General features: G+C 50.7%; 1 protein-coding gene across 1 annotated transcript in view; it reads left to right on the top strand.

Moving 5' to 3' along the window:
- CAPZB (capping actin protein of muscle Z-line beta subunit) overlaps window positions 1-14,345 on the top strand; it is a 90,959-nt gene that overhangs the window by 66,778 nt on the left and 9,836 nt on the right. Inside the window, exons 5-6 of the mRNA XM_008073594.2 lie at window positions 6,470-6,611; window positions 6,982-7,098. Of these exons, the coding sequence (XP_008071785.2) occupies window positions 6,470-6,611; window positions 6,982-7,098 (259 nt within the window). The remainder of the gene's footprint in view (window positions 1-6,469; window positions 6,612-6,981; window positions 7,099-14,345) is intronic.

The following is a 14,345-nucleotide window of genomic DNA, read 5'->3' as shown; positions in this document are numbered from 1 at the left end:
GAAGGGTAAACAAGGTATTGGGACTTACAGGGAACATATAAGGTTGGGAATGCCAGAAAAGACAAATCTTGGGATTTATGTAAGCCAGTTTTGGATGTTTAAAAGGACTATATGGGGTCAGGCATTTGTTCTTACTTTGTGTGGTTCCAGAAGGCAGGAGTTAAGAAGTTTTCATTCAAGTCTAAAGTATTATTTGAATTGTGCAGAACAGAAATGTATGCCTTGGGAAGATATTGAGTCTTCTGTCACTGGAGGTGTGTAAGCAGAGCTTTGACAGAGATTTGATTAAGATGTTAGGAACTTGCCCTGTGGTGCTTTGGTCTGCCTTATACAGGCCCTGATGCAACCACCAAATTGGTCAGAGCTGGGAGAGCCCCTCTGATCTGGCCTCTGATCCAGAAAAAAGTCTTTGACACCATATTGGTGCCAAATAAATACTCCTTGGCTTTATTTAATGAAGTCAGCTGCAGAGAAAACCCCCATTCCAGTGTCTGTGGGGGTTACCTTATGGGGTTGCTCCCTGACTTGTCTGGGTTCTGGGTCTGTGGGCACTGCCTGTGCCTGAGCAGCTCAGATGACTCGGGCCAGAGATCCCAGTCTGCCACAGCCTCCTGGCCCGTGTGCCCAGTGTGAAGGTGGCTCTGCCCAGTAATGGCCGAAAGGCCATGTCTAAGTGAACCCAAGAACCACAGAGTTTGTTTCTTGGCCAGTGCTAGAAAGCCCTGCTCCCAGCAGGTCTGTCCTGGCCTTGCTTCTTGTGGCATGAGACTCATTACCTGTTGGGAGCTTTTGTATTTGAGCTATAAATCCAGCTATTTTCCCAAGAGGCAATTTGAAAGGAAGGAGTAAAGGCCAGCTTTAAAGTCCACTCTAGTCTCATCATCCCAGTTACATTTGCAGCCCAATGTTGGCTGAGCCTGGGGATTGGGTAATTCATAGTCACAGTTCAGATTCCCGAAACAGATTTCCATCCTTGGACTCCACACATACCTTTGCTTTAGACACTCCATAAAGCTTTTGGAGCTGAAATGTTTTATTTTCTTCTTTCTTTTGTACAGTAGGTCCTTTGAGTGTGAAGTATTATGTTGTCCCTTTTTTTTCTCCTTTCCCCCCTGAAGTTTTGTGGTTGAAGAGTTATGGACATAGAATCTGTGTATGTGATTGTGACATTATTTCAACTGGGAGAGTGATTTTCAGAGAGAAATGACCTATAACTCTAAGAGAGTTCCTGACACATTAGGCATTTAGCTGATCCAAGTTTAGGGATCTAGCAGGTGATAGAGAGTAAACACCACCCAATGTTGAGTTGTAATTGATTCTGCTGGTAAATCGCCAGTCCCATCGGAAGGTCTCATCTTTTGCTCCTGGCTCAGTTAGCTCAGAGGTGCCTCCTTGGTTTGCTTTTGGAGTTTATGAAACCTGTGCACTGCCTGTTGTAATTAACGTACTAGTTTTCAAATGGCCCCATCTCCTTAGTCCCAGCTGTCTGAATTCTCTGCCATCCTATTTGCCTTAAAAAATATGAATCTTTCCTGGGAAAGTCTTGAAAGCCACCTAGGACCACGTGTAGAACAGATGGCACTCAGTTGAAGGAGTTAGCTCTTCGGTGGACACCAGCAGAGGTGATTCCAGTGTTTTACTCCTTGTCATTCCCCCAACTCTTATTGATCTTCTTGGAGCTTCTAAGCTCCCCTGCTTCTAATCAATGCTTGTCCAAGGCAGCTTCTCCACAGCCCTCCTGAGATGGCCCCTTTGTTGTCCTGCTAATGGAGAGTCCTGATTTGAGCATATTGTTCACCCTCTCGACCATGTTTTTTGACTTCGGCCTGTGTTGCCTGACCTCCATTTAGATGAGAGGTCTGAGAAAAGTCCATGCTTTTATCTTCAGATCTCCATATTACAAGAGGTTCTCGGTGCTGTCCCCCTACCAAGACCTCACTGCGGAACTCTGGGCTTTCCCTTTGAGCCAAAATCAGCTGAGCTGTGGTCGTGGATCCTGGGCCCATCCTGCTTCCCCTCTGGAGGGCTGGGAGTTTTGAAAAGATCGAGCCAGGGGCAGAGGCCAAGGCAGGGCCGGCTAATTCCTCTGCAGCCTGCTGTCAGCGCTCGGCCACATTTGATCACTCACTCACATTGACGTGCAAGGCCCAAGAGCGAGTCGCTGCGATGGTGGAGCCACCTTATTGAAATAGCATGTTCGCATTTAAACAATATTAATACTATTTGACTCATTAAATATACAAAGGCCAGTTAAAGTGCTTCCATGTGTGTGCTGTTAGTTCTGGCGGGCGACTCCTCAGATGGCTTTATGTGGTTTCAGACAACATTTTAGCACATTCTTAAAATACCCACAAAAGCCTTTATGTAAAAACTCATAAATGCGAACCACATAAAAATTATTTTTTTCCTTGTTTCACATCATTATGATCAAAGTACAGTAGGTAAGAATAAATTTTCAAAAACTTGTTGAGGTCCCTCTTTAATTAATTCTTCACGCACAGAGCAGAGCTATAAACCATGCGGGGGGGGGGGGGATTGTCTGCGCGCCCTCAAGTCACCTCCCACCCAGTTGTGCATGGAGCCATCCTGATAGCACTTGCTGGGAGAGGCCGGTGCTTCCGGGCAACTCCGCACCGGGCCTTTCTCATCGCTCAGTTCTCTGCTCCCTTTGTCTTGGAATGTCAGGTTGAGACTTGCGGCCTCTAGAGTCCCCGGAGATCCCTTGTGGTGAATAGCATGCAAGTCCATTCTTGAACGGTGGTGGTGTTTGGGCCATACCTGCAGAGGCCGGGTCTCAGCACGTCTGCCCGCCCCCCCGCCGCCCCAGTTGGGAACAACCTGATTCAGAGAGGAACAGAGGCAAAGTGAGAGACCAACAACATCGCCTCTTACTCTGTCGTCGTCATTTTCTCAATAGTCAGGTTGGCTGTAAATGAGAAGACCACCCAATGGAATATTGTCTTGGCTGTTAAAAATGATCATAGAGATCATGTGGCTTCACGGAAAAGCGCTAATGACTGTGCCAAGTGAGAAAAACCGAACTCAACATGGTACTGGTGCCATGCTGATGCTTATGTAAAAGGCATGCATCTGGACTGGAAAGGGAATTTGGAAAAATCAGATTTATGGGATAAGTTGATTTATGGTTTTCTGGGCTAATTTTTAAATTTCCTTTTATTTATAGTGTTCTTACAGTAAGTTTTTAAAATTGGGGTAAAAGAATAGTAACCCAAAAGGAGGTCACAATTGAGCTTGCATTTTTACCTCCTTGTGTCTCTAGCATTTGAAACTTTAGACCTGGTCAGTGTGGCTTGCCAGGGAGAAGCTGCCCAGAGCAGGAGCTGGGCCACAGGGTGGGACATTGGAGTGGAAACAGCCCATTTCACCTTATAAAACTTTCATGCTGTTGTTTTATTTTTCTGGAAGAAACAGAATGCTAACGAATGGGATTGAGGGGAAGTAACCTTAGGCTACCTGGTGCTTTTGAACTGGTCACCAGATAGTGTCTACAAAGGCTGTCAAGCCACCAGGGCAGGCTTCCCCCAACACACCCCCCCCACCTAGCCCCGCCCCATTTTCCACCAGCACACTGGAAAGCAAGCCTTTGACAAGAACAGCACCGCAGCTCACAGAAGGTGGGGCCACAAGCTGTGAACCAGCAGAAGAATGGGATGCCTCTGGGCCTCAGCAAAGTCTTCTTCCCAGGATGACCAGAGGAAAGAGGGAATTATCAGCCCATCCTTTTTGCCAGGACAAGAAAAGCCACAGTTTTCAAAGTTGATTGTTTTTGTTCCCCCTCTTTGCTGCAAGGCTGCTCTCCCTACAAGCCGACTGAAAGGGAAAACCTTGTGTTAGAACCAAGCCATCTGTCGCCAACAGGAAGGGTATTAGTGGGTCTGCTGTGGGTTGCTCTTCCCTCAGTAGTGTTGACGGGCCTCAGAGGTTAACTTGTGAACTTGAGGAAGTGTCCAGAACCCAGGAGTACTAGCTGGAAAGGATTACTAAGCCTATGCTGCAAGTCATCTGAGCACTGTCAAACCTTGGGTCCAGCAAGGTGACCGACCAGTCCATCTCCACATGTCCCTGGTGCATTCCAGAACAGCCCAGTGTGTGCCCAGCTTCCTATGGAGCCAGAGACGAGGAGGGCCCTGTAGAGGGAGATGGGACCTCGGGTCCTAAAACCAAACATATATCTGCTTACCTCGCCTGCCTGGGGAGAGGGGAGTTTGGAGAGAGGTTTGGAACAAGAGAAATTGTCTTCTGGAGTGGGGTCTCTGATGACGAGTATTGACCAGTTTCCTGGATATCACCTCAGGTGGCACTGAGCTCTGGCCCCAAAGGCATGTCTATTTGTTCACTCATCCTTTTCCTCTTGTAGTCCCACACTGTGCTGCCTGGCCAGAGCCAAACCCTTCCTCACCCTCAGCTGTCTGACCACCATTTAGCTCAGTATCTGGCACTTGACATTTCCATCCCACAGACCTGCCTGAGTGACTCCTGGCTTAGCAGGCAGGCCTGCCGTCAACTACCCTCCTGCACAGACTTACTGTGGCAGGGACAGTTGTGAATTCAGTTTGAGGGCTTCATCACAGTGGGTAGTGCAGATAAGAAGTAGGACAGGACAATAGGCCGTGGTCCTCAGCAGGAAGTAGCCCCAGTCTGCCTGAAGGGGTCCTAGAGGGAGGGGGCGAGGGCAGCCTACCTGAGTAGGAGCCCCCTGGGTGCTCTGTGGAGCTGTGGCGGGTTAGGGCGAGAAGAAAGAACAGCCAGGGTATTGGTGTCTTCTGACCACATGCAGGAAATTCCCATTCTTCCCAGGAGGGGTCCTTGGTCTAAGTGTCTCTTAGTTAAACTCTGGTATATCTCATGTACTGACCTTTTTTTTTTTTTTGAGTTGGAGTCTCACTCTGTCGCCCAGACTGGAGTGCAGTGGCCACTCCCGGTCACTGCAGCCTCGACCTGCTGGGCTCCAGTGATCCTTCCGCCTCAGCCTTCTGAGTAGCTGGAATTACAGGCATGCGCTATCACGCCCAGCTGATTTTTTGATTTATTGTAGAGATGAGGTCTCACTGCCCAGGCGGGTCTCAAACCCGCAGGCTCAAGCAATCCACTCACCTCAGCCTCCCAAAGACGCGGGATTACAGGCTGAGCCACCGAGCCCGGCTTACTGACCTTTTTTAAAAAAAAATTTCAGTTTGATTTTATTTCAGACTTATGGTATAATTGCAAAAAAAAAAAAGAGCACAGAGAATTCTTGTGTACCCTTCACCCACATTCTTTAAGTATTTAACATTTACCATGTGCATTTTTTATTATATATGAGCTGTATTGAAACATAATTTACAAATACATGGCAATTTTTAGTACTTAATTTTAATAATGAAAACAATTGTTTGTCAGTTGTCTACTTTCCTACATTATTTTGTTATTGTCTCTCAACAGTCCTCAAACGTAGATATTGTCCCTAAAGCCTGTGTCCACACAGCTGGTCCCTGGTATTCCTTAGTGAACAGTTACTGAATGGATGCTCACACAAGCATAGCTCAGAGCTGGGGGTGCCAGAGCAGGCACGGGTCTGTCTGACTCCCAGGCCCTTAAGCTCATGCCCACCCAAGTGTTGTCCAGGGCCGAGGACAGTGTGTTCCCAGAAGGTCCCTGCTGCACTGTTGATTCAGGGCTTAGCTGGGGGGTCAGTCAGGCCCCAGACTTTCTGATAAAGTATGTGTTCACCAGAGGAGATGAGATTCCCCAGCATTTTCATTTTCAGCAGGCTCAGAGGCTCCCTTTCTGTTCTCTGCTCACCGCAGCCTCAGTCAGTCACAGTAGCTGACTTGGTTCTCTGGGATGTGGGGTCCCCTTTTCTCCTCTAGCCTTTTCTTTCTGTCTTCCTTTTTATCTTAATTATAAAGTTTTCCATATTGACTCAGATCTGAGGAGAAGACTGTGTCCCAGGCATAGCCCTTGATTTCCGGCTGGGGCTTGGTGGGAAGTTGCTCTGAAAGACCCTCAGCACCCTGGTCTGCCAGGCTCTGGAGGAGTCAGGCTAGGGGGGAGTTTGTTGCTGCATTTTTCTCTCACCTCCCCTGTAAAATAGCCATCCTGAAAGACAGAAATGCCAAACAATGATCAGTCTGGCAGCAGTGGCCTCCCCTGTGTATCCTTCACTGCTGCCTCCCTTATCAGTGAGAAATGGGTGCCTGGAACAGCTTGTTAAGCTTGCCAAAGACTGCAAAGCTAGGGGAAGTGGCAGAACCCCCAAGCCTGTGTTAACCCTGAAGGATGCTGTGTCCTTCCCCCAATCAGAGCATGAACAGACACACATCCACAGATCAACCATGGAACCATTGCAGGGAGGACCCTTCATCCTAGACAGACTTTTGGGTGAGCCTTTGCTGGGCGACAGCCTGGGCACCTGGGCTGATGATCTGTGATTTAGCATCTAATGGGCACATGGGCCTGTTTCATGCAGGTATTTTGAAGGCGGCGTCTCTTCTGTCTACCTCTGGGATCTGGATCATGGCTTTGCTGGAGTAATCCTCATAAAGAAGGCTGGAGATGGATCAAAGAAGATCAAAGGCTGCTGGGATTCCATCCACGTGGTGGAAGTGCAGGTACAGCCTCACTGGCAGGGGGTAGCTGAGACACTAAATGTAGAAGGCACACCAAGCTCTCTAGCAGATGCAAAGGGAATGCTGTGATCTATAAATCCCTGCTAATCCTGAAGATTATGGCCCCAAAGCCATTTGGATAAAGATAAGTCAAGATTGCAATTGTCATTGATGATAAAGTTCCCAAAAGAACTTAATACATGTGACGGCAGATGCTGTCCCTTTAAAAACCAGCTGGGATTTTATAAGATAGGTAATGTGATAATGACCTAGGAAGGGATGTGTTAAGATGACCCTGAGTTCAAAGGACCGGTTCAGGTTCTCCTCAGCTCAAGCTGTGCCCAAGCTTCTGATCTTTGTCTCGTCCTCCCAGGAGAAGTCCAGTGGTCGCACTGCCCATTACAAGTTGACCTCCACAGTGATGCTGTGGCTGCAGACCAACAAGTCCGGCTCTGGCACCATGAACCTCGGAGGCAGCCTTACCAGACAGGTAGAGTTACCCAACCCTGTCTACAGCTATGCCACCTTGAGCGCAACGATCTCTTATCTGGGAAGCTAAGCAGGATTGAGCTTGGTTAGTTCTTGGATGGGAGTCACCTGTTTCTGGCCAGTTGCCAGTGCCCACAGGTGCCAGCCTCAGCACTAACCTGCAGAGAGGAGTGAGCAGTGGCCCCACCTGGGGAGGTTGCCCATCCCGACCACTGCCCTCTGGCCTCCTGCCGAGCGAGGACAAGGTGCTGGCCGATGCTTCTCACTGTGCAGGGCCCCACATCCCTTTATACTTCAGACTCCTGTCTTGCTGCGAGAGGCAATTCTCAGCTCCATGCCTGTGCACCGTGCCATCGGTCAGGCCAGCTCTCTGGGAGCAGCTCGCCTGAGCTCAGGGTGTCAGCACCTTGCTGCCTTACCTACGAGACCAGCATCTGCATCACCAAAGAGCTTGTTAGAAATCCAGAAATCTTGGGACCCACTCAGGCCTACCATTTTAACAAAATTCTCTAGGTAATGGATGTACATGTTAAGATTTGAGAGGTGCTACTGGGTACCTTTCTCTCACCCATTTTTTGCTTGGGTATCAGTAGCTACCTGTCTTCAGCTGTCCCTCCCGGGCTAGGTTTAAAGTGAACTTGCACTTGGACTGGAAGGCAGTACCTCCCCGAAGCAGACTTTCCCAAACTACTGAACTACTGTAAGCATCTAAATGGGTTTCAGACCCTTGACACTCCATCTGAAGGGAAGTTCCATGCTTAAGCCCTTTGATGTGTTCAAGCCCCGTTAGGCCCCCATCCCAAGAGAAGGCCTTAACCTTGTGCTAGTGCAGTACAGCAGGATGCTTGGCGTAAAGGGAAAAGAAAAAGTACAGTCCAAGCACACCTGGGCTCTGGAAGGATCCACACTTTGCCTTCAGCGAAGTCAGTGTTGGAAGAAGTTGTACAACTTTGAACCTCCTTGGAGGGGCCTCCCTGAAAGGGTGCCCTTCCCCTTCCCCCATTCCAACAGTGCCTCACTTTCTATGAGGGTTCCTTTTAACCTCAGAACATTTCTTTCCTATAAGATAGTTATGCTGTTGACAGAAAAAACGTATGGCAGAAGAGATCAGTGTAGTAAATCTTATAAGTAAATGTGTATTCTGTTAGTGACAACAGCACCTACATGCATTTGAAAAATAGCGGTGCAAGGCAGGTGTCAGCCACCGCTCCTGGGGTGCATGCTGGAACCGCAGACCCTTCACCTGCAGCACCTCCACTGCCTCAGCTGTGTCTGGGCTGGAAACCAGAAGGATCATAGCATCCCCTTGCTGGCCTCTGGCAGGGCTGTCCCCTGCTCTGTCCCAGGAATGGGCACCAGTGTTCATGGGGCAGAGCCCAGACTTCGGCATGGAAGTGGCTCTTACTGTCCAGGGGCCACTGGCTGGGGAGGGGCAGCCAAAGCCCAGGCAGCTGGTTCCACCACAGCCTGCCTCACCCACACCCTGCCACCTGGGGAGTGGGTGGAAAATCCTAAATCTGTATCCGGAGACTGCTTCCTGCATCACTTACCGCTCCAAGCTGTTTATAATTCCACCCGGTTTACAGTGACCTGGACAAATATTTAATCCTCAGCCTTCCTAATAGTTTAAATCAGAGCTGTCAGCCCACGGCCAGAGTCTGGTTCCGGCTCACTGTGAGCAGTGCCTCCTGCCAAGCCAAACCCAGGCCTGCTGAGCGCCTGTCCTCAGCACACCTTGGCGAAGCTGCAGACCTTGTTTGCTTTGCCTTTTGCTCTTGGGCTTTAATGAGGAGATTCATGCTCTGTCATCATTCTAACGGCTGATCCCATAATTCATTTGAGGTGCGTTGAAGCTGGTGCTGGTTTCCAATGTAAGTAACATGGAGAGGGCAGTGAGGTGAACAGATCTTAGTTAATGATGCGCAGCTTCTGAGCAAACGGAAACGAGGGCTGCAGGCTTTGACTGTATGTCCCAGGTGGGTCTTGGGAAAATGTCCGTGGTTGCCTTGGCTGGGAGACAAAGGTTCCAGGAAAGTTGAGCCTTTCGGTGATAGAGTGAACACGCATTGGTTGTGCAGGCTATCCCCTTTGATTAGATTGCAAGAGAGGTCAAGTTACTCTCATTAACAGATGAGGAAACTGAAGTTCACATTGTTAAGTAGCTTGCCTATATGACTTAACCAGTAAGAATCAGAGCCAGGATTTGAACCTGTGATTAAAAATGCTACCAGCTGGGCTCGGCGGCTCAGCCTGTAATCTTGTGCCTTTGGGAGGCTGAGGTGAGTGGATTGCCTGAGCCCGTGGGTTCGAGACCCGCCTGGGCCGCGAGACCTCATCTCTACAATAAATCAAAAAATCAGCCGGGCATGGTAGCGCATGCCTGTAATTCCGGCTACTTGGAAGGCTGAGGCGGAAGGATCGCCGGAGCCCAGCAGGTGAGGCTGTGGTGGCCGGGAGCGGCCACTGCACTCCAGTCTGGGCGACTGAGTGAGACTCCAACTCAAAAAAATAAAAAACAAAAAATAAATTAAAAAAAAAATTTTTTAATGCTGCTTTGTACCCCATCACGCTGTTTGGGTCTTAATCCATCCCTTATGCCTGACATTCAGTGGCTGCTAAATAAACAATCAAATGAAAATGCACTGAGCAGTCAGCTCAAGATAGACAGGACACTGCCCAGTGGAGGGTACCTGGTGACGTTCTGTTGGCAGCTCCTCCTTTTCTGGCTACCAGCACGAGCAGCTGCTGTGGACCTGTGGAGAAGTGGGCAGGCCCTGCGAACAGAGCCGATATGGTGGAGTCCCTGTGGGCTCAGGCCTCCTGGGGGCCTGCCAAGCAGTCTCCCCCTTGGGCCCCTCCTGCAGGTGTGTATTTGGCTCCCAGGTTGATCTGCAGAGTGCAAGTTGACTACAGGGCACACATTCACTGCTGGGGGTGGTGAGGAGGGTTTTAAGATCTTTAGGGAGTCAAATGATCTGATTGGATCTGTTTTTAGATGGTTGCTCTGCTGGCAGCCTGGAATGGGAGGGCAGGGGAGGCTGTTAGAGTCGTCCAGGAGAGAGGTGGCAAGGGCCTGGAATGGGTGGCCCCAGGAGGGCTGGGCAGGACAAGCCTGTGGCAAGGAGGTCAGCAAAGAAGCTGGTGTCAGCTCAAGGAACGAGATGACAAGGGCAAAACGAAGATGGGTGGAAGAGGAGCGACAGGCTGGGAGGGCTGGAGGCGAGTGGCCAGGGCTCAGGTGACCACTGTGAAATGGAGTCAGGTGGGAGCCCTCCTCAGCTGAGTTCCTGCATTACACACATCGCAGTGTCCCAGGCCTAGGTTTTTCCTCTGGAAACTCGACTTTCTGAGGTCTCTCACACTGGCCACATGTGTCAGGAAGGAAGGCTGCTTGTTTTTGGAGCCATGTACTAGGCACTGACCCCACGAGCCATCCCAGCCAGCAGCAGTCAGCACTCCTCAGCCAGGCCAAGCGGGTCTCCCAAGTCCCATGACCCGGCCCACCTCACTCAGCGGCAGCGCTTCCTGCACGTGGCTCCAGGCATACCCTCGCCTTCCTGCCTCCCCTGCCCCATCCGGAAAAGGCTGACAGCTTCAGCTTGCTGGCGGCTCTCAGAGTCCCTTCCACAGTCATGCCAGGCTGTGCCCCACACCCATCTCAGTGTAGACAGCAGACAAGAGGTTGGTGGACTTGGCACAAGTAATGGAGGTAGAATGCCTGAGCCACGTTCCCCAGCTGGCCAGGACACAGTGGATGTAGTGATGCTGCCAGGCCATGTCCCTCCAAGCCTTGCCCCGCCTCCTTCACTATGATCTTTTCTGTTTCCCCCCACCCCCAAAATGTCTCTCAGGGACATCACTGGGAAACATGGTAGATAAAGTGTTTTGTTGGATCCCTGCAGCTGTGGGCTGTTGGGGGAAGGTGAGCTGCAGTCTTTGTGGAAGCTCCTTATGGCCAAGTTGTACCTTCCTTGCTGAGGCTGGTGAACGGCGTGAGGGAAGGCAAGATAGAGGACAGTGCCCTTTGGCAGGCTGCCATGGGGGCCCCACGGGAGGGTTGTGGAGCAAGTGAAAAAAGCCGCAAGCCACGTACCAACATGTTGGAAAGGAGGTTGTACTGAGAGGTCACTTTTCCTGTGTGACAGCAGAGACGTGGGAAAGAGGCAAGACCATAAATCTCTGCAAAGAGATCCAAGGCTTCCCATCCAGGGAAGGGCCCTGCAGATGTTCATTGTTTTTTTTTTTCTTTTTCTCCCAGATTCTAAATATTTAGAAACGAAGGTGAAATGTTTTATTGAGTGGAGAGATGAGGCGGGTCATTTGCAAGCCAACCCTCTCTCCCCACTCAGCGGTAGGCGCCCCCAATCTCTTCAGGCAGTAAAACACTGGCAGAGACACTTGCCTGAGTGTCATGCAGGGAAGTCTTCCTGACCTGTGCTTTGCAGTTAGGCCAGGCAGTGCATTTCTATCGGGGAAGCAGCCCATGGCCCTTCCTTTCAGGTACAAAGAACAAAGGGTGGACTGGGCCAAACTCGGGGGTCCCAGAAGTGCATGTCTGCTGGGGATGGCTAGCTGCAGCTGCCGACGTGCTCCTGGTGTCTGTGGATTGCCTGGGCTTGGGGGTGGAGACCCTTGGGCAGCGTGGCTTCTAGGGACGGTGAATGTTTGCCAGATGACTTGGGGTGGAGTGACCTAGCACCGGGTTGAGAAGGAAAGCTGGCGTGAGACGTCTCCCAACAACCATCCCTCACTGTGAAGGGTAGGACCAGGAGGGAAAAGGACCAGAGGCAGAGGAGGCAGGGCTGGGCCTTGCTCAGAATTTCTAAACCCTGGATTGTGGTTTGTCCTCACTTTTCTGGGAAAGCACATAGATGAAATTGAGCCAGCAGAGTTTTCTCATGAAAGGAAACAGATTTCAGAATCACCCAGTCCTTGTTTCAGGTCTTAGTCCAGTCACTTCCCAGAAGTGTGGCCTGGGCAAGCCATTCTACTTCCCTGAAACTCAATTTCTTCACCATGGAGTTGGCGATGCCTATTTTAAAAGATATTGTAAGTCAGGCACGGTGGCTCACACCTATAATCCCAGCACTTTGGAAGACTGAGGCAAGAGAACTACTTGAGCCCAGGAGTTCGAGACCAGCCTGGGCAACATAGCAAGACTTTGTCTCTACCAGAAAATAAGAATAAATAAAATTAGCTAGGCATGGTGACACGCGCCTCTAGTCCCAACTGTTTGGGGGACTGAGGCCAGAGGGTCAATCTAAGCCCAGGAGGTCTAGGCTGCAGTGAGCCGTGATCATGCCACCGCACTCCAACCTGGGCAACAGAGTGAGACCTCAACTCAAAAAAAATCTCATTGTAGAGTAGATATAGAAAAATTCAACAGTTTTATGCTCAAAAAATAATAGCTATTATCACTCCCACTACCATATAACTTGCAAGCAGAGACTTGTAAATATATACAGTTTGAGACTTCATTAAATTTTTCCTAAACTAGGCAGGCCTAACCTATCCTGGGAGGCTGGCTGACTGTCATCTTCTGGCTTGGCAGCATATTGAGTCCCGGCCTCTGCCCCACAGCACAGCGGGGTAACCAGGAAGCCAAGGACCAGGAGAAGAGTCCTGGGGAGTGGCGTTCTGATTGCGTGGTTAGTGAGCGCTGCGCCGTTCTAGGCATCTCACGTACATTTGCTTACTTTGTGTAAGGTAAAGTCAAGGTGGTCAAGGCCTTGACAAGCCGAGACCCTTTGCCTCGGGGCTCCAGTGCAGGAGGCTAACAGCCACTAGCTGTTGGGTGTGCTAGCTGTCTCCAGCCCCGCCCTCCTGGCTGTGCCAGAAGATGCCTCGTGGCAGCGGGAGGCGCGGTCCACCCCTTCTGAGGACAGCGGCTTGCTGGTCTCCAAACACATACCCATGTCATCCCATCTCCAGGCCACGGAGAGGAGGAGGGTGCCTGCTGGGGACACGTGGGCTGGGCTCCGGCTTCAGACTCGTTGGAATCACCTTGTGGAACATTTGTGCAGCCACAGCACATAAAAATGTTTTCCTTCTGGCAGCCACGTTTATAAGGATGTAATAATATATGCATTGCAAAAGCAGTTCTGTTTTTGGTGGGTCAGTGTTGCCAACAAACTGACCCTGGCCAGGTGTGGAGGGGAGTGGGCAGGGGCAGGCAAGGGGGCTGTGGAAGCATGTTCATGTGCACCAAGCTCTCTGCTGCCCTTCCCTAGCCTCTACGGGGCCATCTACGTGGGCTCGAATTCCTGCCACAAGCTGAGAGACCCCTGTGTTCTCTACGCCTGAAGGTGGCACTGCCAACTGGGAGACCCATCCTTCTCCCACCCCCAGCATCTACCCTTGTGTGGCTGGTGGTTTCAGCCTTTCTGTTTGTTGGAGGAAGGCTCTGGATTCTGAAGCACAAAGATGAGAACCAAGAAGTTGAGTTCCCCAAGTGACGTGACTTACTCTGATGGCCCAGAGCCCTTTGCCGGCAGTCCTGGCCTCACTTTGGTCTGCTGGTGTTCGATGAGCGCCAAGCCCTCATCCCTCCCGTGGAGTGGCCAGGAACGTGCCTCTGCATGGAGCTGGGATGGGGAGAGACTAATTTGCTGGAAGGGCATCATATGGGTCAGACTCCACAGGTTCCCTGCCCAGCAGGGAGCAGCCCTGAACCTGGGCACAATAACTGCTTCCATGTGGAGAGAGAACACACGGTGCCCCTGTGGTGGCATTCAGAGTTCCTTTTAAAGATGGGTGGATAGATCCCCCCTCCTGGGCATGCTCCCCAGCTCCTGTTAAGCAGACACACCACCGAGTCATCTTGGCAACGGGATGTGTTGAGGGGAGACGATGTTCCAGCAGATACTCCAGTCCAGCCAAGGGAGGAGTGTTCATGAGATCTGACTATCCCTTTCAAGTCCATAGGCACACTCACTATCCCCGTTTATGGGGACCCTTTGAAGGCCCCGAGGATCGAGGCTCCCCAGAATTGCTTGCATGAGAGTGCTGGGACAGGTCAGAGCCAGCATTGGGGACAGAGAAGTGGATCATTCTAGCATTTCTCTCCCTCTTTCCATTTGACCTGTCCTCAGCAAAGCAGCCTTGCCAGAACCAGATGTCTTTGTTCTGCAGAGACTTAAGTCTCGTAACTTTGGAAGGGCCTTTCAAGACCACAAGTTCCTTATTGTCCCTCTGAACTGGATCCCCTTGCAGTGTCTTTGCCAGATGGGTGGATAGAGCCCCCCCCCC

Source organism: Carlito syrichta, unplaced genomic scaffold, assembly GCF_000164805.1.
Source record: "Carlito syrichta isolate Samal-C Ts95f unplaced genomic scaffold, Tarsius_syrichta-2.0.1 Scaffold115711, whole genome shotgun sequence".
In the NCBI taxonomy this organism is placed as follows: Eukaryota; Metazoa; Chordata; class Mammalia; order Primates; family Tarsiidae; genus Carlito; species Carlito syrichta.
This window is presented reverse-complemented; position numbering and strand designations above follow the sequence as displayed.